Genomic DNA, 22,711 nt, shown 5'->3' on the forward strand with positions numbered 1-22,711 from the left:
TCCAATAGTGTTTTTAAGTGGACCAGCCAGATCTGGCAGTGGATGGCTAAATCAGTTGTCTGCCATATATTTTCAAGTCTGCACGCAATCATGTTATCATATGTGGCAGACAGCTGATAATCTTAGATGTCATGAACAGGATTATCTCATACTTTATCCTTCATGCTAATCCTGAATCACAAATCATGTATGTAATGAGTTCTTTAACTCTCAAAGCAATCATACAACAACGTAGAGGTCTCTGGAAAGAAGCATTTACGTTATTAGCAAGAGGCAGCATGGTTTTTTGAAGGGGAGGTCGTGTCTCACTAACTTGATTGAGTCTTTTGAGTAAGTGACGAAGGTGATTGAAGGAAGGGCAGTGGATGTTGTCTACATGGACTTCAATAAAGCCTTTGACAAGGTCCCTCATGGCAGACTGGTACAAAAGGTGAAGTCACACGGGATCAGAGGTGAGCTGCCAAGTACAGAACTGGCTCTGTCATAGAAGACAGAGGGTAGCAGTGGAAGGGTCTTTTCTGAATGGAGGGCTGTGACTAGTGGTGTTCCGCAGGGATCAGTGCTGGGACCTTTGCTGTTTGTAGTATATATAAATGATTTGGAGGAAAATGTAGCTGGTCTGATTAGTAAGTTTGCGGACGACACAAAGGTTGGTGGAGTTGCGGATAGTGATGAGGATTGTCAGAGGATACAGCAGGATATAGATCGGTTGGAGACGTGGGTGGAGAAATAGCAGAAGGAGTTTAATCCAGACAAATGTGAGGTAATGCATTTTGGAAGGTCTAATACAAGTGGGACGTATACAGTAAATGGCAGAACCCTTAGGAGTATTGACAGGCAGAGAGATCTGGGCGTACAGGTCCACAGGTCACTGAAAGTGGCAACGCAGGTGGATAAGGTAGTCAAGAAGGCATACGGCGTGCTTGCCTTCATCGGTCGGGGCATTGAGTATAAAAATTGGCAAGTCATGCTGCATCTGTACAGAACCTTAGTTAGGCCACACTTGGGATATTGCATACAATTCTGGTCGCCACACTACCAGAAGGATGTGGAGGCTTTGGAGAGGGTACAGAAGAGGTTTACCAGGATGTTGCCTGGTCTGGAGGGTATTAGTTATGAGGAGAGGTTGGATAAACTTGGATTGTTTTCACTGGAATGACGGAGGTGGAGGGGCGACCTGATAGAGGTTTACAAAGTTATGAGCGGCATGGACAGAGTGGATGGTCAGAAGCTTTTTCCCAGGGTGGAAGAGTCAGTTACTAGGGGACATAGGTTTAAGGTACGAGGGGCAAAGTTTAGAGGGGTGTGCAAGGCAGGTTTTTTACACAGAGGGTGGTGAGTGCCTTGAACTTGCTGCCGGGGGAGATGGTGGAAGCAGGTACGATAGTGACATTTAAGAGGCATCTTGACAAGTACATGAATAGGATGGGAATAGAGGGATACGGACCCCAGAAGTGTAGAAGGTTTTAGTTTAGGCAGGCATCATGATCGGCGCAGGCTTGGAGGGCCGAATGGCCCGTTCCTGTGCTGTACTGTTCTTTGTTCTTTAACACTGACGTCCATGTGATGCATGTTCCATTATTGTCTTTATATCAGCTTGTGATAACAGCAAGATAGACAACTGATTGACATCCATGTTGTATTTGCAAAATGGAAATGCAAAAGTAGCAGTTACTGTACTTTGTTCCCCCTCTAAAATACGATAATGTGCTCTCTTTCTTGAAAATAGCTTTTTTAGTGCTTCTAGAAACCATTCTGGCCTGAAAACATCAAGAAAGCTACTACCAAATACTAGCTGCTGAGAGCAGAATTGTTGATCTAGCTCTGCTGTACCACTGCATAGACTTGCACTACAAGTTTCCCTCTTTTTTTAGTAGAAGAACCCCTTTTGAAATGGATTAGTAATCAAGCACTACATCTAAATTATAATACTATATAATACTGCATGTAAAGTGTGTTTTAATAATGGTTTTAAGAAAATGGCTTTTTGCGTACAGATACCTGTGAGGTGGGTGTGCCTGCTTCTCACTGCAGAATCTGTCTATCCTTGCATTCTCCCCTCTCCCCTCCTAGGTGAAACAGCCAGCTCACTCTGAGCTATCCTGCTGACTTGCATTTCACATTATTTTGCAGACACCAAGAATGTCTCTACAGACCCCCAGGGCCTTGCGAACAACTGTTCTAGTACAGTAATGGAATCCTTTTATTAATTTGGTAACCGCCCCTTTAATCCCTTGCTATCTCTCCTGAAAATGTTGCAATCAGAATGTAAAGTTGCCAATCCCATTCAAGTTTACAGCTACGAAATCATATGCTGCTTAATTATAAACTAATTAAAATTAATTTTCTTCCTTACTTGAACAGTGAAAATCAATATTTTATGGCTTCATTGTAACAGTATCTTAAGTCAAGATATAGAATCAGTTTGGGTAGAGATAAATAAAAATAAATAAAGGTAGGAAGTCACTTGTGGGAGTAGTTTGTAGGCCCCCTAATAGTAACCACACTGTAGGTCGGGGTCTACAGGAAGAAATAATGGGGGCTTGTGAGAAAGGTATGGCAATAATCACATTGGCAAAAGTAGCCTGGATGATGAGTTCATAGTGTTTTCAGGACAGTTCCTTAAAGCAGCACGTTCTAGAATAGCCTGCTCTCTGGTTGGCTCTAGATGTGGTAATGTGTAACGAGACAGGATTAATTAATTACCTCGTAGTAAAGGTGCCCCAGGTAGCAGTGATCACAACATGATTGAATTTTGCGTTCATTTTGAGGGTGAGAAGAGTGGATCTAAGACTAGTGTTTTAAACTTAAATAAGGGTAATTATGAGCGTTTGAAGAGAGAGCTGGCTAAAGTAAACTGAGAAATTAGGTTAAGGGATAGGACAGTAGAGATGCATTGGCAGACATTTAAGGTGATATTTCATAACACTCAGGAAAGATACATTCCAATGAGAAAGAAAGACTCCAGGGGAAGGATGCACCGTCCGTGGCTAACTAAGGAAGTTAAAGATAGTATCAAATTGAAAGTAAAAGCATACAATACAGTGAAGAGTAGTGGCAGGTAAGAAGGACAGAATATAAAAAACAGCAAAAAATAATGACAGTGTAATAAGACTACGAGAGAAAGCTATCTAGAAATATAAAAACAGACAGTAAGAGTTTCTACGGGTATTTAAAAAGTAAGATAAGTAAAGTGAGTGCTGGTCCTCTAAGAGAGTGAGTCTGGGGAGTTAATAATGGAAAATAAGGAAATGGCGGAGGGACTGAACAGATTTTTGAATCTGTCTTCACTGTAGAGAATATAAATGAAATCCCAGAAATAATTGTGATTTAAAAATTGAAAGGGAGGGAGGAACTTAAAACACTTACAATTACCAGGGAAAGGGTACTGAGAAAATTATTAGAACTAAAAGCTGACAAGTCCCCAGGTCCTGATGGACTTCGTCCTAGGGTCTTAGAAGTGGTGGTCTTAATTTTTCAAAATTCCCTAGATTCTGGAAAGGTCCCATCAGATTGGAAAATAGCGAATGTAACTCTGCTATTCAAAAAAGGAGAAAGAAAGAAAGCAGGAAACTACTGGCCAGTTGCTGAACATCTGTCATAGGGAAAATGCTGGAATCTATTATTAAGGAGGTTATAGCAGGTCATTTGGAAAATCTCAATGCAATCAGACAGAGTCAACATGGTTTTGTGAAAGGGAAATCATGTTTGACTAATTTATTTGAAATCTTTGAGGAAGTATCAAACAATGTGGATAAAGGGGAACCTGTGGATGTGTTGTACTTGGATTTCCAGAAGGCATTTAACAAAATGCCACATCAAAGGTTATGAAACAAAATAAGAGCCCGTGGTATAGGGGGTCACATACTAGCATGGAGAGAGGATTGTTAGCTAACAGGAAACAAAGTAGGCATAAATGGGTTGTTTTCAGGTTGACAAGCTGTAACTAGTGGAGTGCAACAGGGATCAGTGCTGGGGCCTCAACTATTTACAATCTATATCAATGACTTGGATGAAGGGACAAAATGTATGGTTGCTAGATTTTCTGATAAAACAAAGATAGGTAGGTAAGTTGTGAAGAGGACATAAGGAGTCTGCAAAGGGATATTGATAGGTTAAGTGAGTGGGCAAAGATTTGGCAGATGGAGTATAATGTGGGAAAGTGTGAACTTGTCCACTTTAGCTGGAAAAATAGAAAAGCAACATATTATTTAAATGAAAGGAGATTGCAGAAATCTGAGGTGCAGAGGGAGCTAGGCGTCCGAGTACACAAAACACAAAAAGTTGGTTAGTATGCAGGTACAGCAAGTGATTAAGAAGGCAAATGCAATGTTGTCATTTATTGCAAGGGGAATGCAATATAGAAGTAGAGATGTTTTGCAACATTTGTGCAGGGCATTGGTGAGACCACATCTAGTGTATTGTGTACAGTTTTGGTCTCCTTACTTAAGAAAGGATATAATTGCATTGGAAGCAGTTCAGAGAAGGTTCACTCGACTGATTCCTGGGATGAGAGGGTTATCTTCTGAGGAAAGGTTGGACAGGTTGGGTCTGTATTCATTGGCGTTTAGAAAGATGAGAAGTGATCTTATTGAAACATACAAGATCCTGAGGGGGCTTGACAGGGTGGATGTTGTAAGGATGTTTCCCCTTGTGGGAGAGACTAAAACTAGGGGGCACAGTTTAAAAATAAGGGGTCTCCCATTTAAGACCGAGATGAGGAGAAATTTTTTCTCTGTCGAACTCTCTTCCCTGGAGAGCGGTGGAGGGAGGGAGGGTCATTGAATGTCTTTAAGGCAGAGGTAGACATATTCTTGACACAAAAAGGAGTCAAGGGGTATCTGGGGTAGGCAGGATAGTGGAGTTGTGTCCACAAACCGATCAGCCATGATCTTTTAGAATAGCGGAGCAGGCTCAAGGGGCCAAATAGCCTACTCCAGCTCCTTGTTTGTTTGTAAATCATTATAATAGAATGAGGCCTTTGGATATTTTCATTACACATAATACTTCATACTTTTTTTTTAAGTAAGTAAACTCTTTTGCCTTCCATAGATGTTCTGACTGATATGCAGCTTGCTATGTGGAAAGTCATGGCCTTGAAATTATATTTTAACCACAATGTGGTGCAGTGCATTGGTATAACGTTACACTTATACTGCCCAGTCAGACACCCCGGCTTCATGGTTTGAGGTGCAACTTTTTTGTACATGTTTTCAATTTAACCTTTTCAGAACAACCAACCCATACGTTTTCACAATCTATGACTGCTCTAAGGCATTTTGCAATATGAAACAAAGTTTTGTAACCTCCTAATTCACTGTAGTTATGGCATCGATCACATTTCTTTACTTGTGGTTTTGCAGAATGGAAGCTTCTTGCTTGGAGCTGGCCCTAGAAGGTGAACGACTCTGTAAAACAGGAGACTGTCGAGCTGGAGTGTCATTTTTTGAAGCTGCAGTTCAGGTTGGAACGGAGGACCTGAAAACTCTTAGTGCCATCTACAGTCAGCTTGGAAATGCCTATTTTTATTTGCATGATTATTCCAAAGCACTGGAGTACCATCATCATGACTTGACTCTTGCAAGGTAAGCAAATAGTCTGCCTTACTTTGGGTCTGCATGTATACGAAGACCATTGGACTCATTTCAGTTTGTAATTTTTGGAGAAAAGATGCAAAAACTATTCTGCTAGAATTTCATTCCTTACTGTTCTTATGAGTATTTATATTAGACTAATAACTGAATTTTGTCATTTGTCTGTCAGATGCTATGTTTTCCATCTCTCACTTGTGGGTGCTTTATCAAATTACCATGTAAACATTTATTTCAATTTGAAGAAAGTCCGTACGATATTGCTGAATGACTAACCAATTCTATTATATAAATCCTAGCTTAAAATCTCATCGTTAATCATCAACAAGGCTTAAAGTGAACTGAGTCAGAAGTGACAGTTATAAATTTTTTGAAGCCTATAGTGTTCTTCCATACATACTTGAGTTATAATATGTTGCCCAGTTAAACAAATCATGACCTCAGTTTTGTGATCTGATGAGCCAATTTGACTAAACTATTAAATCAAAATTATAGCTGGAAATAGTGAGCAGGTCTATTAACATATAAAAAAGAAAAGGTTGGTTTGTACCCATAATTTTATTAGAGTCCACTTCTGATGCTCATTGACCTGTTGTATATTTCTAGTGTTTTTCTATGTAATTGAGCTCGATGCAGAAACCAATTATAAACTTGTTTCACTTTGGCGAGGACAATTAATTAAGAGCAGAAGGGATACCAAATATGATTAACAAATTGCGTTAACTCTAATACGGACATGAAAAGTGTTGCATATTGACAAAAACAAACTAAATACATATACAACAACGGGAATAGTTGGCACAGGCAGATTTACAAAGATGTCTGGAAGTAACATTGAAAGTAGTAGGTCTACTGTTAATACAATATGGCGAAACAATTTAAAAAGCAAGAACCAGTTTGGTATACATAGCTCGATTAATTATTTAGAGGTTCGCAGAAACTATGCTAGGGCTTTTCTAGTGTACTGGTGAGATCAGAACTGGTTCCAATGAATGGCTTATAGTTGTCTGAAACTTTTAACCTCATTTTTCTCTCTTCAGATATTAATGGATCTCTTGTTGTGTCTTTCTAACATCTTGTTTTTATTTCAGCCAAATTGGTTCATTAAACTATAAAAGTGAGTCATAAATGATTTTAATTTACTACGTTACAATTTTGATCACTGCAGTAGGAAAGGCTAAGAGAGGAGTGTCAAGAACAAAGTACTTGATACAGAAAGCATTGCCAGTTTTTAGGTTTTAATATACTGTTTACTTCATTTTTCAGAACAATTGGTGATCGACTGGGAGAAGCTAAAGCTAGTGGGAACCTTGGCAATACTTTCAAGGTTTTGGGACGCTTTGATGAAGCAGTCGTTTGCTGTCAAAGACAGCTAGACATTTCCAGAGAACTCTGTGATAAGGTAGTGGTTAGCAAATCATTCAATATGCTTGATAGTAACTCACTTGTTAACCATTTTTTTCTGTGCCTTGTAATCAATGACTCTAACATATTCAACAATATTACTTTGCCAGTGAAGTGTTAATGCATCCAATCATAATTCTAAAGACACAGTGGACTAAGTGCACTGCATGTTGGAACATTGAATCATGCAGACCAAGAAGTTCCTAGATTGAATCCCTGATTTGTGCTGATTGAGCAGACCTGAACTGGTGGGGGCACTACATTTGGGTTTACCTACTCCCCAGCACAGTTCCATGGAATTATGTGGAAACCACAACACTGAAAAAGGCTGTGTTGTTTATCCTTCGTGAACCGTATCCTAATTCCTGCATTTCCATATCCCTATCTTTTAGCCACATGGCTAACCTATTGTTATATTTTGACATGGTTCAATTATTAACTCTGGTAGTTCATTCCACAGTTAGGCAATGCTTTGTTAAAGAAAATCATTCTTTCCTGATCTCTGTCCTAAATCTTTTGCATTTAATCTTGTATCTTCTTGTTCTAGAACCCTCAATCATTAGAAACTGTTTGCTTATATTTATTCGCTCTTAGCTCCTGGATGCTAATTAGTGTTTTCTGCTGAAATGTTAATGTGACCATCAGGTGAAGATGGGTTTAGACGCTGCTATGAATAGTCATAGGAACAGGAGTAGGCCATTCAGCCTCTTGAGTCTGTTCCCATCATGCGATTAGATTGTGACTGAACTGTATCTTAACTCCATGTAGCATCTTTGGTACTATACCACTTATTACTGTAGTCTAACAAAAATCTGTTAATCTCCTCAGTTTTAAAATTTTCAATTGACCTAGCTTCGATAGCTTTTTGGGGCAGAGTTGCAGATTTCCAGTACTTTTAGTGTGAAGAACTGCTTCCTGACATGATCCTTGAACAGCCTAGCTCTCCAATTTTAATTCCATGCCCGTTGTTCTGGATTTCCCACCAGGGAAATAGTTTCTCCATATCTGACAAATGAACTCCTTTTGATCATAATGCTTCAATTAGAACACCCCTTCATCTTTTTTATATGCAAAGGATAACAAGCCTAGTCTATGCAATCTGTCTTCATAATTTTACCTTTTTAGCGCCAGTATCATTCTGGTAAATCAGCGCTGCACCCCTTCCAAGGTCATTTTATCCTTCCTGAAGTATGGTGCCCAGAACTGAATACAGGACTACAGATGGGATCTAAACAGAACTCTGCAGCTGCAATATAACTTCAGGCTCCCTTGAGGTAAAGGCCAACATTCCATTAGACTACTGAAGTTTTTTCGTACCAGTGCTGTAGCTTTTAGCAACCTGTTTTTGGACCCCTCAATCTCCCTGCTCATCTACAGTTGCGAGCTTCTCGCCATTTAAAAATTACTCTGGTCTATCTTTCTCGGTTGCAAAGTGGATAACCTCACACTTTGCCATATTGAACTCCATTTGTAACAGTTTTTTCCACTCACTTAATCTATCAATTGTCCCTTTGCAACTTTCTGCTTCTAATCTATACTAATTGTGCCACCTCAGTGTTGCCAGCAAACTTTGAGGAATAGCGAGCTATACATCTTCTGAATCATTTATAAATATAGTGAAAAGATGAAATGCCAGTACAGATTCTTGGGGAACTCCACTAGTCACATCATGCCAATTTCAGTACATACCCATTACCCTTATTTTGTCTCCTACCTCCTAACCGATAACTGTATTGCAGCTTCTTCATTGTTGCTGGGTCAAAATCCTGGAACGAGCTCCCTAACAGCACTGTGGATGTGCCTACACCACATGGACTGCAGCAGCTTAAGAAGGTGGCTCATCACCATCTTTAGGATAGTAAGGGAAGGGCAATAAATGTGAGTCTAGTCAGTGATGCTCAGATCCAATGAATGAGTAAACAAAAAAAGTTCCCTATCCAAGTTAATGGTTGCCTCCAATTCCATGTGCTCTCATTTTTGTTAACAGCCTCCTATGTACTCTGTTGATATTTGGCCGCAGTGCAGAATCTCTAATTGAAGTACCAAAGGATTGCCAGCATATTTTTCCGAAGAAGGTTGGGGGGGGGGGGCAGGGGGGCGGTGTGGGGCAGAGAGTGGATTAAAGATGAAGGATCATCTTAACATGTCAATTAGGTAAGTTACCAGAGTTCAGCTACTGCTGCTTATAGTTTACTACAGTTATTGTGATTTAAAAATTACTGCTTTCTTATTTCATTGGATGTGGGCCAGCATTTGTGCCCCTGAGAAGGTGTTAGTGAGCTGCCTTCTTGAACAGCTGCAGTCCATATGGTTTAGGTGCACCCACAGTGCTGTAAGGGAGGGAGTTCCAGGTTTTTGATCCAGCAACAGTAAAGGAATGTTGATACAGTTCCAGGATGGTACGTGGCTTGGAGAGGAACTTGCAGGCGGTGGTGTTGCTATGCATCTGCTGCCCTTGTTCTTCTAGGTTGTAGGTTTGGAAGGTGCTGTCAAAGGAGGCTTGGTGAGTTGCAGCAGTGCATCTTATAGATGGTACGTACTGCTGCCACTGTGCACCTATGGTGGAGGGAGTAAATGTTTACGGTGGTGGATGGGGTGCCAATCAAGCAGGTGTTTGTCCTGGATGGTGTTGAGCTTCTTGAGTGTTGTTGGTGCTGCACACATCCCGGCTACACGCATCCCGGCAAGTAGCGAGTATTGCATCACGCTCCTGACTTGTGCCTTGTAGATGGTGGACAGGCTTTGGGGAGTCAGGAAGTGAGTTTACTCACTGCAGGATTCCCAGCCTCTGACCTGCTCTTGTAGCCACTGTATTTATATGGATGGTAACCCCAGGATGTTGATAGTTGGGGATTCAGCGATGATAATGCAGTTGAACGTCAACGGGAGATGGCTAGATTGCCTCTTGCTAGAGATAGTCGTTGCCTGGCACTTGTGTGGTGCAAATGTTACTAGCCACTTATCAGCCCAAGCTTAGATATTGTCCAAGCGTTGCTGTATGCAGGCACGGACTACTTCATTATCTAAGGAATCATGAATTGTACTGGACACTGTGCAATTATCAGTGAACATCTCTGCTTCTGACCTTATCTTGGAGGGAAGGTCATTGATGAGCAGCTGAAGATGGTTGGGCCGAGGACACTACCCTGAGGAATACCTGCACCAATGTCCTGGGGCTAAGGTGATTGGGCTCCAACAATCACAACCATCTTCCTCTGTGCTAGGTATGACTCCAACCAGTGGAGAGATTTCCTCCTAATTCCCATTGATTTCTATTTTGCTGGGGCTCCGTGATGCCACACTCTGTCAGATAGTGCCTTAATGTCAAGGGCAGTCACTCTCACCTCACCTCTGGGATTCAGCTCTTTTGTCTACATTTGGACCAAGGCTGTAATGAGGTCTGGAGCAGAATACCCCTGGCGCAACCCAAACTGAGCATCAATGAGCAGGTTATTGCTGAGTAAATGCCACTTGACAATACTGTCAATGACACCTTCCATCACTTTGCTGATGATTGATAGTAAACTGTTGGGACGGTAATTGGCTGGATTGGATTTGTCCTGCTTTTTGTGTACAGGACATACCTAGGTAATTTTCCCTGTTGGGTAGATGCCAGTGTTGTAGCTGTACTGGAACAGCTTGGCTAGGGGTTTGGTTAGTTCTGGAGCACAAGTCTTCAGTACTACAGCCGGGATGTTGTCAGAGTCCGTGGCCTTTGCTGTATCCAATACTTTCAGCCATTTCTTGATATCACATGGAGTGAATTGAATTAACTGAAGACTGGCATCTGTGGTGCTGGGGACCTCAGGAGGAGGCTGAGATAGATCATCCACTCGGCACTTCTGGGTGACGATGGGCGCAAGTGCTTCAGCATTGTCTTTTGTGCTGACATGCTGGGCTCCCCCATCAGTGAGGATTGGGGTGTTTGTGGAGCTTCCTCCTCCGGTTAGTTGTTTAATTGTCCACCACCATTCATCACTGGATGTGGCAGGACTGCAGAGCTTAGATCTGCTCTGTTGGTTGTGGGATCACTTTAGCCCTGTCAATAGAAGGCTGCTTCTCCTGTTTAGCATATTATTAGAATCAATTCTGAGAGACAGAATAAACTGACACTCAGAAAGGCACGGATTAATCAGGGATAGTCAGCATGGATTTGCTAAGGGAAGGTCGTGTCTTCCTCGTTTGATTGAAGTAACAAGGAGGATTGATGAGGACAGTGCGGTGGATGTGGTCCACATGGATTTTAGTAAGGCATTTGACGAGATCCCGCATGGCAGACTGGTCAGAAAAATGAAAACCCATGGGATACCGGGGAATGTGGCAGGTTGGATCCAGAATTGGCTCAGTGACAGGAAACAAAGGGTAGTAGTCGGCTGCTTTTGCAAATGGAAAGCGGTTTCCACTGGCGTTCCACAGGGCTCAGTGTTGGGTCCCTTGCTGTTTGTGGTATATATTAATGATTTGGACTTAAATGTGGGAGGCATGGTTGGAAAATTTGCTGATGACACAAAAATTGGCCATGTAATTGAGAGTGAAGAGGATAGCTGTATACTCCAGGATGATATCAATGGTTTGGTTGAGTGGACGGAAAAGTAGCAAATGGAATTCAATCTGAAGAAGTGTGAGGTAATGCATTTGGGGAGGGCAAACAAAGCAAGGGAATACACAATAAATGGGAGGATATTGAGAGGGTAGAAGAAATGAGAGACCTTGGAGTATATGTCCACAGGTCCCTGAAGGTGGCAGGACAGGCAGAGTGGTGAAGAAGGCATATGGAATGCTTTCCTTTATTGGCAGAGGTATATATAGAATACAGAAGCAGGGATGTGATGCTGGAACTGTATAAACGCTGGTTAGGCCACAGCTGGAGTATTGCGTACAGTTCTGGTTGCCACGTTACAGGAAGGACATAATTGCTCTGGAGAGAGTACAGAGGAGATTTACAAGATTGTTGCCAGGGCTTGAAAGTTATAGCTATGAGGAAAGATTGGATCAGCTAGGGTTGTTTTCCTTAGAACAGAGGAGGTTGAGGCGTGACTTAATTGAGGTGTACAAAATTTATGAGGGGCCTAGATAGAGTAGACAGGAAGGACCTGTTTCCCCTGGCGGAGAGGTAAATTACCAGGAGGCACAGATTTAAGATGATTGGTTGAAGGATTAGAGAGGACATGAGGAAAATCTTTTTCACCCAGAGGGTGGTGGGTGTCTGGAATTCACTACCAGGAAAGGTGGTGGAGGCAGAAACCCTCAACTCATTTAAAAGGTACCTGGACATGCACCTGAAGTGCTGTAACCTGCCAGGCTACGGACCAGGTGCTGGAAGGTGGGATTAGATTGGGTGACTAGTTTTTTCGGCTGGCACAGACACGATGGGTGAATGGCCTCCTACTGTGCTGTAATTTTTCTATGGTTCTACATATAGTCCTGTGTTGTAGCGTCACCAGATTGGCATCTCATTTATAGGTATGCTTGGGGCTGTTCCTGGCATGCTCTCCTGTACTCCTCAATGAACCAAGGTTGATCTCCTGGCTTGATGGTAATGGCAGAATGAGGGATATGCCGGGCCATGAGGTTACAGATTGTGGTTGAATACATTTCTGCTGCTGCTGATGGCCCACAGCACCTCCATAGATGCCCCGTTTTGAGCTGCGAGATCTGTTCTGAATCTATCCCATTTAGTACGGTGGAAGTACCACACAACACAATGGACAGTGTTTTCAGTGTGAAGATGGGACTTTGTCTCCACAAGAACTGTGCGGTGGTCACTCCTACCAATACTGCCATGGATCCATGCATCTGCAACAGGTAGATTGGTGAGGATGAGGTCAAGTAGACTTTTCCCTGTTAGTTTTCTCACCACCTGCCTAAAATTTTCAGATTTTGACTTATGAAAGATGAGTAACTGGAAAATTGTGGCTGAGAAGTTCAACATTCTCTCCTAATTAACCTTGGAAAACATTGATCTTTGGTGATGAAACATAAAGAGTAATTGCAGAATTTCAGAGACTGTCCCATTAAAGGTAAATTGCACAATTTGCATTTGATATTTGTACCAGGTTACTGTGGCTTTACTAACTTAGGGTCATATTAGAAATAGAACTACTAACTTGTTTGATCAATTGATAACTTAAGAGTTTGAATTAGAATTTGATTTTGATTCCAAACATAATTTGTTATTCTACATTGCAAGAAATGGTTTGCAGCTACAGAATTTGTTTTTCTTTGAGTAGTTGGTGGTCTCCATGCCATTTTGAATTTGTTTTTCTGTTTTTAAACAGGTAGGCGAAGCAAGAGCACTTTACAACCTTGGCAACGCATACCATGCTAATGGGAAAAGTCTTGCTTGTGCAGGAACACAGGATCCATGTGATTTTCCAGAAGAGGTGGTTGTGGCCTTACAAAAGGCTTCAGAATACTACGAGTGAGTAACTTCTTTCAATGGAATCATGGAATTTTAAAGCAGGGAAAGAAACCGTTCGATACATTGTGGCTGTGCCAGTTCTCTGAACGAGCTATCTACTTATTCTCCTGCTCTCTCCTTATATACCCACTTACATGGGTCTTTTTGAAATATTATCCACTTTCTTTTTAAAAGCTATGATGGATTCTGCCTCTCCCTATCTTTATTAGGGTAGATGTTCAAATCTTTTTTTGCTGAAATGAAAACAAAAAATCCTGGAAATACTCAGCAGGTCAGGCAGCATCTGTAGAGAGAAAAACAGAGTAAACCTTTTGACGTTAACTCTGTTTCTCTCTCCAAAGATGCTGCCTGACCTGAGTATTTTCAGCATTTTCTGTTTTTATTTCAGATTTCCAGCATCCACAGTATTTAACTTTTGCTCTTGCTCTTTTTTGCTGAACTGCCCCTTCAGAGATTCATGTCCCATGTGTACACTCCTCCCCCCCCACCCCACCCTGTCTTATTGGGGCAAGTTATCTTTGTATAGAAAAGAGGATTTTATTTTCTTGGCTAGAATAACATATTGCTTAAGAGAGAAAGCAACATAAATAGCGCCATACCCATGCTATGCTACTGAATAAACCTGAACTTTAAAGAAATGCTCGATGACTAACTTTTAGTGAGTAGGATTGGCTTGTTTACTAGCTCAATTTGTGGCATTTCTGTTTAATTTTGGAGAAATCCAACCACAAATTGGTCTCTACATTCAAGCGCCTTCTGTTCTTGTTTTTGATGTAAATGAAGAAAATCCCACTTGACGTAAAGTGGCCAAACATTCCAAAGGCCCATTGGGACAACTTGGGGAAGACTACTTGAATTTACAGGCAGAACTGATCAAGACGCGTGGTTTTGAAATGATCTCTTGAAACGGAGTCATCAGCAATGTTAATCAGATTCTCTTTTAGACGTGCCAATCTTAGCCTTTGATAGAAATTCCTCTGCAAATGTATTTGAACCCAAACAAAACTTTGCAATTCACTTGCCTCTGTTTTGCTGGGCAGTTTGAAAATGTTGCTGAATTTTGTGGATAGCTAAGATAAATACTCCATAATTGCATTCTTAACTTTTAGGACCAATATTTCACAGCCTATGATGACAAACCATGTTGGGTACATAGGTATATTTTCTTGCAGCACACAGCTACTCCACAACAAATGCCTTTTTGGTAAAGCTCCACTTTTCTGTGCATAATGTAAGTGCTAGTTCTTACAAGGAGGATGAGTCATTGCAAAGCAGCTTTGCTAATGCTGCTAAGAGCTAGCTAAAAATGGAACAGGAAATATCATCACCCCCTCTCACCAAGCACTCTTGAACATCTTGATTTACACAAACATACGAATTAGGAGCAGGAGTAGGGCACTCGGCCCTTCGAGCCTGCTCTGCCATTCAATAAGTTCATGGCTGAACTGATTACTCCACATTTCCACCTACCCGTGATAACCTTCCACCCCCTTGCTTATCAAGACTCTATCTACCTCTACCTTAAAAATATTGAAAGACTCTGCTTCCACTGCCTTTTGAGGAAGAGAATTCCAAAGGCTCACGACCCTCTGAGAGAAAAAAATTCTCCTCATCTCTGTCCTAAATGGGCGACCCCTTTATTTTTAAACAGTGACCCCTAGTTCTAGATTCTCCCACAAGGGGAAACATCCTTTGCAAATCCACCCTGTCAAGACCCCTCAGGATCTTGTATGTTTCAATCAAGTCGCCTCTTGCTCTTCTAAATTCCAGTGGATACAAGCCTAGCCTGTCCAATCTTTCCTCGTAAGACAGCCTGCCCATTCCAGGTATTCGTCTAGTAAACCTTCGCTGTACTGCCTCTAACGCATTTACATCCTTCCTTAAATAAAGAGACGAGTACTGTACACCATACTCCAGATGTGGTCTTACCAATGCCCTGTATAACCTCCCTATTTTTTATATTCAATTCCCCTCGTGATAAACGATAACATTCCTTTCCTAATTACGTACTGTACCTGCATACTAACCTTTTACGATTCATGCACTAGGACACCCAGATCCCTCTGCATCTTAGAGCTCTGCAATCTCTCACCATTTAGATAATATGCTTTTTTTATTCTTCCTGCCAAAGTGGACAATTTCACTTTCCCACATTATACTCCATTTGCCAGGTCTTTTGCCCACTCACTTAACCTATCTATATCCCTTTGTAACCCTCTTATGTCGTCTTCACAAGTTACTTTCCCACCTACCTTTGTGTCATCAGCAAATTTAGCAACCATACCTTCGGTCCCTTCTTCTAAGTCATTTATATGAATTGTAAAAAGTTGAGGCCCCAGCACAGATTCCTGTGGCACACCACTCGTTATATCTTGCCAACCAGAAAATGACCCATCTATGCCTATTCTGTTTCCTGTTAGCTGGCCAATCTTCTATCCATGCCAATATGTTACCCCCCCACAATATGAGCTTTTATTTTCTGCAGTAACCTTTGATGTGACACCTTATCAGATGCCATCTGGAAATCTAAGTACAGTACATTTTGGAAGGTCGAATTTGAATGCGGAATACAGGCTTAAAGACAGGATTCTTGGCAGTGTGGAGGAACAGAGGGATCTTGGGGTCCACGTCCATAGATCACTCAAAGTTGCCACCCAAGTTGATAGGGTTGTTAAGAAGGCGTATGGTGTATTGGCTTTCATTAACAGGTGGATTGCGTTTAAGAGCCGCGAGGTTATGCTGCAGCTCTATAAAGCCCTGGTTAGACCATGCTTGGAATATTGTGTTCAGTTCTGGTCGCCTCATTATAGGAAGGATGTGGAAGCTTTAGAGAGGGTGCAGAGGAGATTTACCAGGATGCTGCCTGGACTGGAGGGCATGTCTTATGAAGAAAGGTTGAGGGAGCTAGGGCTTTTCTCATTGGAGCGAAGAAGGATGAGAGGTGACTTGATAGAGGGGTACAAGATGATGAGAGGCATAGATAGAGTGGATAGCCAGAGACTTTTTCCCAAGGCGGAAAGGGCTATCACCAGGGAGCATAATTTTAAGGTGATTGGAGGTAGGTTTAGGGGGGATGTCAGAGGTAGGTTCTTTACATAGAGAGTGGTGGGTGCGTGGAATGCACTGCCAGCGGTGGTAGTAGAAGCAGATACATTAGGGACATTTAAGCGACTCTTGGATAGGTACATGGATGATAGTAGAATGAAGGGTATGCAGGTAGTTTGATCTTCGAGTAGGTTAAAGGGTCGGCACAACATCGTGGGCCGAAGGGCCTGTACTGTTCTTTGTTCTATGTTCTACATCCACTGGTTCCCCTTTATCCATAGCACATGCAACTCCCTCAAAGAACTCCAATAATTTTTTTTTTTTAAGGGATACAGCACTGAAACAGGCCCTTCGGCCCACCGAGTTTGTGCCGACCATCAACCACCCGTTTATATTCGTCCTACATTAATCCCATATTCCTACCACATTCCCAACTTCCCTCAATTCCCCTACCTATACTAGGGGCAATTTACAGTGGCCAATTTACCTATCAACCTGCAAGTCGTTGGCTGTGGGAGGAAACCGGAGCACCCGGCAAAAACCCACGCAGTCACAGGCAGAACTTGCAAACTCCGCACAGGCAGTACCCAGAATTGAACCCGGGTCGCTGGAGCTGTGAGGCTGCCGGGCTAACCACTGCGCCGTCCTTAAACATAATCTCCCTTTCACAAAACCATGTTGATTCTGCCTGATTACCTTGAATTCTTCTAAATGCCCTGCTATAAAGTCTTTAATAATAGCTTTTAACATTTTCCCTAAGACAGATGTTAAGTTAACTGGCCTGTAGTTTCCTGCTTTTTGTCTCCCTCCCTTTTTGAATAAAGGAGTTACATTCGCTATTTTCCAATCTAAAGAAACCTTCCCCGAGTCTAGGGAATTTTGGAAAATTAAAACTAACGCATCAACTATATCACTAGCCACTTCTTTTAACAGCCTAGGATGAAGTCCATCAGGACCCGGGGACTTGTCAGCCCATAGCTCCAACAATTTGTTCAGCACCACTTCCATGGTGCTTATAATTTTCTTGAGCTCCTCCCTCCCTTCCATTTCCTCACTTACAGCTAATACTGGGATGTTACTTGTATCCTCAATAGTGAAGACTGATGCTAAATATCTGTTCAGTTCATCTGCCATCTCCTTATTATCCATTATTAATTCCCCAGACTCACTTTCTATAGGACCAATGCTCACTTTATCATGGCTTTTTCTGGGGGGGAGGTGTGTGAAGCGATTAAATCCAACTAATTTTACCTGGAATTTTGTATGTTATATGGTATAATTCCAAAGCATTGCTCATGGTGCATAAAATATGTTTTCTTTTTGACATCAAATAATCTTCTTTGAAGAATTTTGATCAGCCTTAAGAAAAAGGTTATCCATTCAGTTTTACTGGTTTGTTCCTAGAAGGGAATGAAGAGCTGGTAAGGGAATTAGGATGTCTGTACAAGGGATCCTTGCCAATGTTCCCTCTAAGCTGCACAGCAACATGAAAGTTCCCACATGGCTGCACAAAGAAATTTAAAGGGGTCACGCACTTAAAGAAATCGCTCACCCAATCAAAAAAAAGGGAACAATTGATCCTAGCATAAACTCATAATGAATCCATATGCTGCTTCGTGTGTTCTTTTGAGTGTCAGATGTACAAACTGATTCTGGTAATGGCTGACTTTCACGAAGAGTATGCGGTGATGTTAATTTGAACAGTGATCATTGTTATACTTCTGGTGCACTATCCACTACTTTGTATTTCTTAACTGAATTTATCCTTGCTTTGTCTTTTTCTTTGTTAAGCGAAGTTCTAATCCGAACTAACCATTGGAAATCACTATTATTTACCTGAAACAATTTATTCGTAGGGAAGATTTAGCAATTGTTAAGGAGCTTGGAGACCGAGCAGCCCAGGGACGTGCTTATGGGAATCTAGGAAATACACATTACCTTTTGGGAAACTTCAGAAAAGCAGTGAAATCCCACAAGGAGGTAAGAAATATGAAAAATGTATTTTAATCCTAACTTCATTTCAGGGTGCCAGCATGGAGATGCAAATTATCAAAAATGCGTTGTTTTTCTTCATGTTTTCTATAGATAGAAGGCAGAGTGGAGTAGTTAATCTGGATCTTCCTGGATTAATCTTGTTTTGTACCCTGATGGGTAATGGAAACCACCAGGTCTCACTATTTAAGGCATCAACCCCTTTTAAAAGTGTTCTCATCAATTCTTTTTATTTTTCTTCTGTTGATGTCACACTTTACAATGCTTCTGTGGATGTAAAACAACACTGTCTTTTGCTTGGTCTGTTGATTTTGAAGTATTTTATTCTCCACATTAAGAGCTGAATTTTATTATCCCGCCGCTGAGAGCAATGGCGGGTGCACAAAATGGCGGCTATTTAGCATAATGATGGCAGCTGCCCCCCCCCGCCATCACGTAGCGGGCGCAGCATTGGCGATGCCATTAACAGCATCTCCTGATGTTGGATTCCAGAGTTCCACACCCTATCCCTCAACAGTATTCACTTGCAGAGTTCGCTCCTTCCCTCACAACTGTAGATTGAGCTGAGCGGCAATGTCCGATGTGTTAAGAAAATTCCAGAAGGGAACAACGGATGATTTACCTAATCTTTGCGGGCACCAATGTCTCTACCCTCGGTGGCACCAGTTTTTCAAATACTGGAAAGTGACGGCACGTGAGTGCCACAAATCACGCATTAGATTGCGAACGCCTGACAGGATTGCGGTGAATTAGATACAAATTCATGCAAAACAGTATATAACAGATTTAAATTATGTCGCATTGTGGTGGAGGTGCTGCCACGGAACGTTGCTGCCTCCCAAAAAAATCGGAAGCTGGCATTGCGATGTCTGGTTCTGTGGTGGATAACTCTGTGCCGATTCTCCGGCCACCGCCACCCCCCGCCCCATCCAAATTACCTGCCTTCTAACAGAGTATAAATCCAGCCCTAAGGTTTTGCTATTTTTAGAAATTTAATTGAAGCTACTGGAAAAGAAAGTTTTCCTTTACAAAGTGATTCCTGACAACGCAGCCGGCCACTGATGTCATCTGTCTGCGCCAAGGTGCACACATGCGCAGACAGGCTCCTGCTCTCTGCGCGTGCGCTGCGTTCCGACTTGCCAGGACTGTTTAGCGCATGCGCCGATGACATCATCGCGTGACGTGTGCATCTTCAGGCAACGCGCATGGTTGGCCTCTGTGCATGCGATTTACGCGTACAGCAATGCAACGTCAACGGGTATTCACCCATGCATCAAGCTCTGCTCCCCTCCTACCTCGCTGCTCTCTCTGGCCACTCCGCTTTTTCAGCCACTCCACTCCACCCTTGCTGCTCTCTCCGACCGCTCTGCTTTTTCAGCCACTCCACCCTTGCTGCTCTCTCCGCCTGCTCCACTCCCCCCCAGCTGCTGTCTCCAGTCGCTCCGCTCTTTCAGCCGCTCCACTCCCCCCCCCCCCCCCCCTCGCTGCTCTCTCCGGCCGCTCTGCTGCACTCCCCCCTCCCTCGCTGCTCTCTCCGGCCACTCCACTCCCCGCCCCCCTCCCCCTCGCTGCTCTGTCAGGCCACTCTGTTCTTCCAGCCGCTCCGCTCCCCCAGTCCCCGGCCCGCTCCGCTCGTCCCCAGCCCTGGCCCGCTTGCTCACTCTCCCTCCCGCCATTGTGTGCTGCCATGTGTTTAGGTTAGTTGCCTTCGTATGATTATTTGAGCAGCGCCATCTTTAGTCCTGGCAGCTGCCTGAAGTCGCAGACTGTGACGTTTTAGTGGCATGTGCTGCATTTGCACATGTACCACTGCAGCGCCACCTAGTGGTAGCATTGTCAACAAATGCAGCCTTTCCTTTATTGCTTATAGCCAGTGACTGATTGATTATATTGTGAGAATTCTGCAAAGTAGTGGAGTGAGTGTAATTTGTGCCATTCCTTTCTAGTATGAACTTTGGTCAAAGCCAGTTTGTGAAAATATCAAGCTGTGAACTTTAAAGGGGCTGATGATATCAAACCTGGGCTGAATAGGTATAGTTAGCTGTTTGTGTATGAAGTGTGCCCTTGCATTAATTATGTTTTGATCTTATGAAATTTTAAATGAAACTGAAACGTCTGGGCAATGCACTTAAAGTGGCTAGATGCCTCTAATTTCAGTTTAAAGGTGCTACTTTTTTCCCGTCACACTTTCAAACATATATAATAATCCAGTAAATAAAAGTGCAAACTGTAATGTACACTACTATTGTCTAAATATTGAAGTTAACTACTTTTGATATTCGGTTTGATTTAACTCTTCATATTTTCAGCGCTTAGAAATTGCAAAGGAGTTTGGAGACAAATCAGCTGAAAGGAGAGCTTGTAGCAATCTGGGGAATGCCTATGTGTTTCTTGGTGATTTTGCAATGGCAGTTGAATATTACAAGTAAGCATTGTTTGCATATGAAAACTGTTGTCTTAATTTTGAAATCTAGTAGCTAAATTTTGTGAAAGCATTTTTTGTGGAAACTTACTCTGAGGTATGACTCCATGATACCTGTATCCTTCCATGACCTCACCAAAGTGGCCATTCATGTGTAAACCTAGATCAACAAGACCTCCTCCAATCTGAGGTGCTATGGCTAATTTGAATGGCCCTCAGTTGCTTTGGTTTGAGGTCATTTAGCTCTGCATAGACCAAAGATCAAACCTGGGACTTTTCTTGGTCTGTGGTTCATTATTACCACACCACAAGATATTTACTTGGCCATAGTAGAATCACAGCTGTGTGTGTTCTTGAATGTAGTGACCAATTTGAAAGGCTGCCTAAATGACCTGGCTTAGTCAATTAGCACTGCATAGACCAGAGATCAAACCTGGGACTTTATCTGGTCTGTTTGTCTTGGTGCCATGCCACAAGGTACGCTTATCCACATGGCCATGATACCCAATTGTGTTTTAATCTGATTTTGAACTTAAACTAGATTTACAGTTCTTGAAAAACCTGTCCGTTCCAATTTCTTCGAAGCACTGAAATACACCAAAAATCATACTTGAAAATGTTGCATAACATATAGGTATTTTCAAAATGTTTTGACCTGTGTACCTTACTGATATTCATTTAGGAGAACACTGCATCTTGCTCGACAGCTGAAGGACAGAGCTGTGGAAGCACAAGCTTGTTACAGCCTTGGAAACACTTACACTCTGCTTCAAGACTATGAAAAGGCCATTGAATACCATTTGAAACACCTTATGATAGCACAAGAGCTTGTGGATAGGTAAAATTTAAAATAATCGCTTTAATCTCTATGCATTATTGATGTCACATTTAGGCTATCGTGACTGGTCATAGTCCACAATATAAATGCATTTCTTTATATGAAAAATGGTTTGAAATGCATTGCAGTGCTGATACTGCAATGATAGGCAGCACCATTGAAAGAAAGCTGAGCTTACATTAACAGGTGCTCATAATCAGAAGAAAACTTAGCTGTCTGAAGAAAGCTAACTTAGAAGAAAAATTTGCTATCAAAGTAACGGTGAGGCTAATTATGTTTACTGTTAATTATGCAAGAATCGCACAGCAACTTCATGTGAGGGCAGTTGCATGGTTAAACATGAAAATCCAAAATTTGATGTTCAAGATGTGCCACTTTGCTGTTTTTGTGAAAATAGTATTTTGCTCTCTGCCTCACCTTTTCAAATGCACTGAATGATTACAAACCAAGATCTGGAAAGTGGGATTAGGCTGGATAAATTTTTCAGCCAGTGCAGACACAATGGGCTGAATGGCTTCTTTCTATGTTGTAAATTCTCTGTGGTTCCAATTACTAACTTGTCTCAGAAAGTTACGTCAAGTCATTTTAAGTCCAGGTGCCCTTCTAACAATATAAGTGTTAATTACTGCCAGTCAACCTCTCTCAGCACTGAAAGTTAACTATCGAGTGTAGAGTCTCACTCTTTTTCATGTTTTAATTGTAGTTGGAGATTTTTTTTTAACTTTTCATTTGTCTTTTCTTTCACCCACTGTCTCTATCCAGTCTTTCTTTCCCCCCTTATTTTTCTCTTTCTGTAGGCTAATGCTCTGGGAACATGGGTTCGAATTCCACCATGGCAGATGGTGAAATTTGAATCTAATTAATAAAAATCTGAAATTAAAAAGCTAGTCTAATGGTGACCAAGAAACCATTGTCGATTATTGTAAAAACCCATCTGGTTCACAAATGTCCTTTCGGGACGGAAATCTGCAATCCTTACCCGGTCTGGCCTACATGTG

General features: G+C 42.0%; 1 protein-coding gene across 5 annotated transcripts in view; it reads left to right on the forward strand.

Annotated features, from left to right (window-relative positions):
- Positions 1 to 22,711, forward strand: part of gpsm2 (G protein signaling modulator 2) — a 96,692-nt gene that overhangs the window by 28,570 nt on the left and 45,411 nt on the right. For all 5 annotated transcript variants that reach the window (XM_068037588.1, XM_068037591.1, XM_068037592.1 and 2 more), the window contains 6 exons: positions 5,364 to 5,585; positions 6,858 to 6,993; positions 13,274 to 13,416; positions 18,318 to 18,441; positions 20,763 to 20,878; positions 21,558 to 21,713. In XM_068037588.1, the coding sequence (XP_067893689.1) occupies positions 5,364 to 5,585; positions 6,858 to 6,993; positions 13,274 to 13,416; positions 18,318 to 18,441; positions 20,763 to 20,878; positions 21,558 to 21,713 (897 nt within the window). The remainder of the gene's footprint in view (positions 1 to 5,363; positions 5,586 to 6,857; positions 6,994 to 13,273; positions 13,417 to 18,317; positions 18,442 to 20,762; positions 20,879 to 21,557; positions 21,714 to 22,711) is intronic.

This window comes from Heterodontus francisci, chromosome 8 (assembly GCF_036365525.1).
Source record: "Heterodontus francisci isolate sHetFra1 chromosome 8, sHetFra1.hap1, whole genome shotgun sequence".
In the NCBI taxonomy this organism is placed as follows: Eukaryota; Metazoa; Chordata; class Chondrichthyes; order Heterodontiformes; family Heterodontidae; genus Heterodontus; species Heterodontus francisci.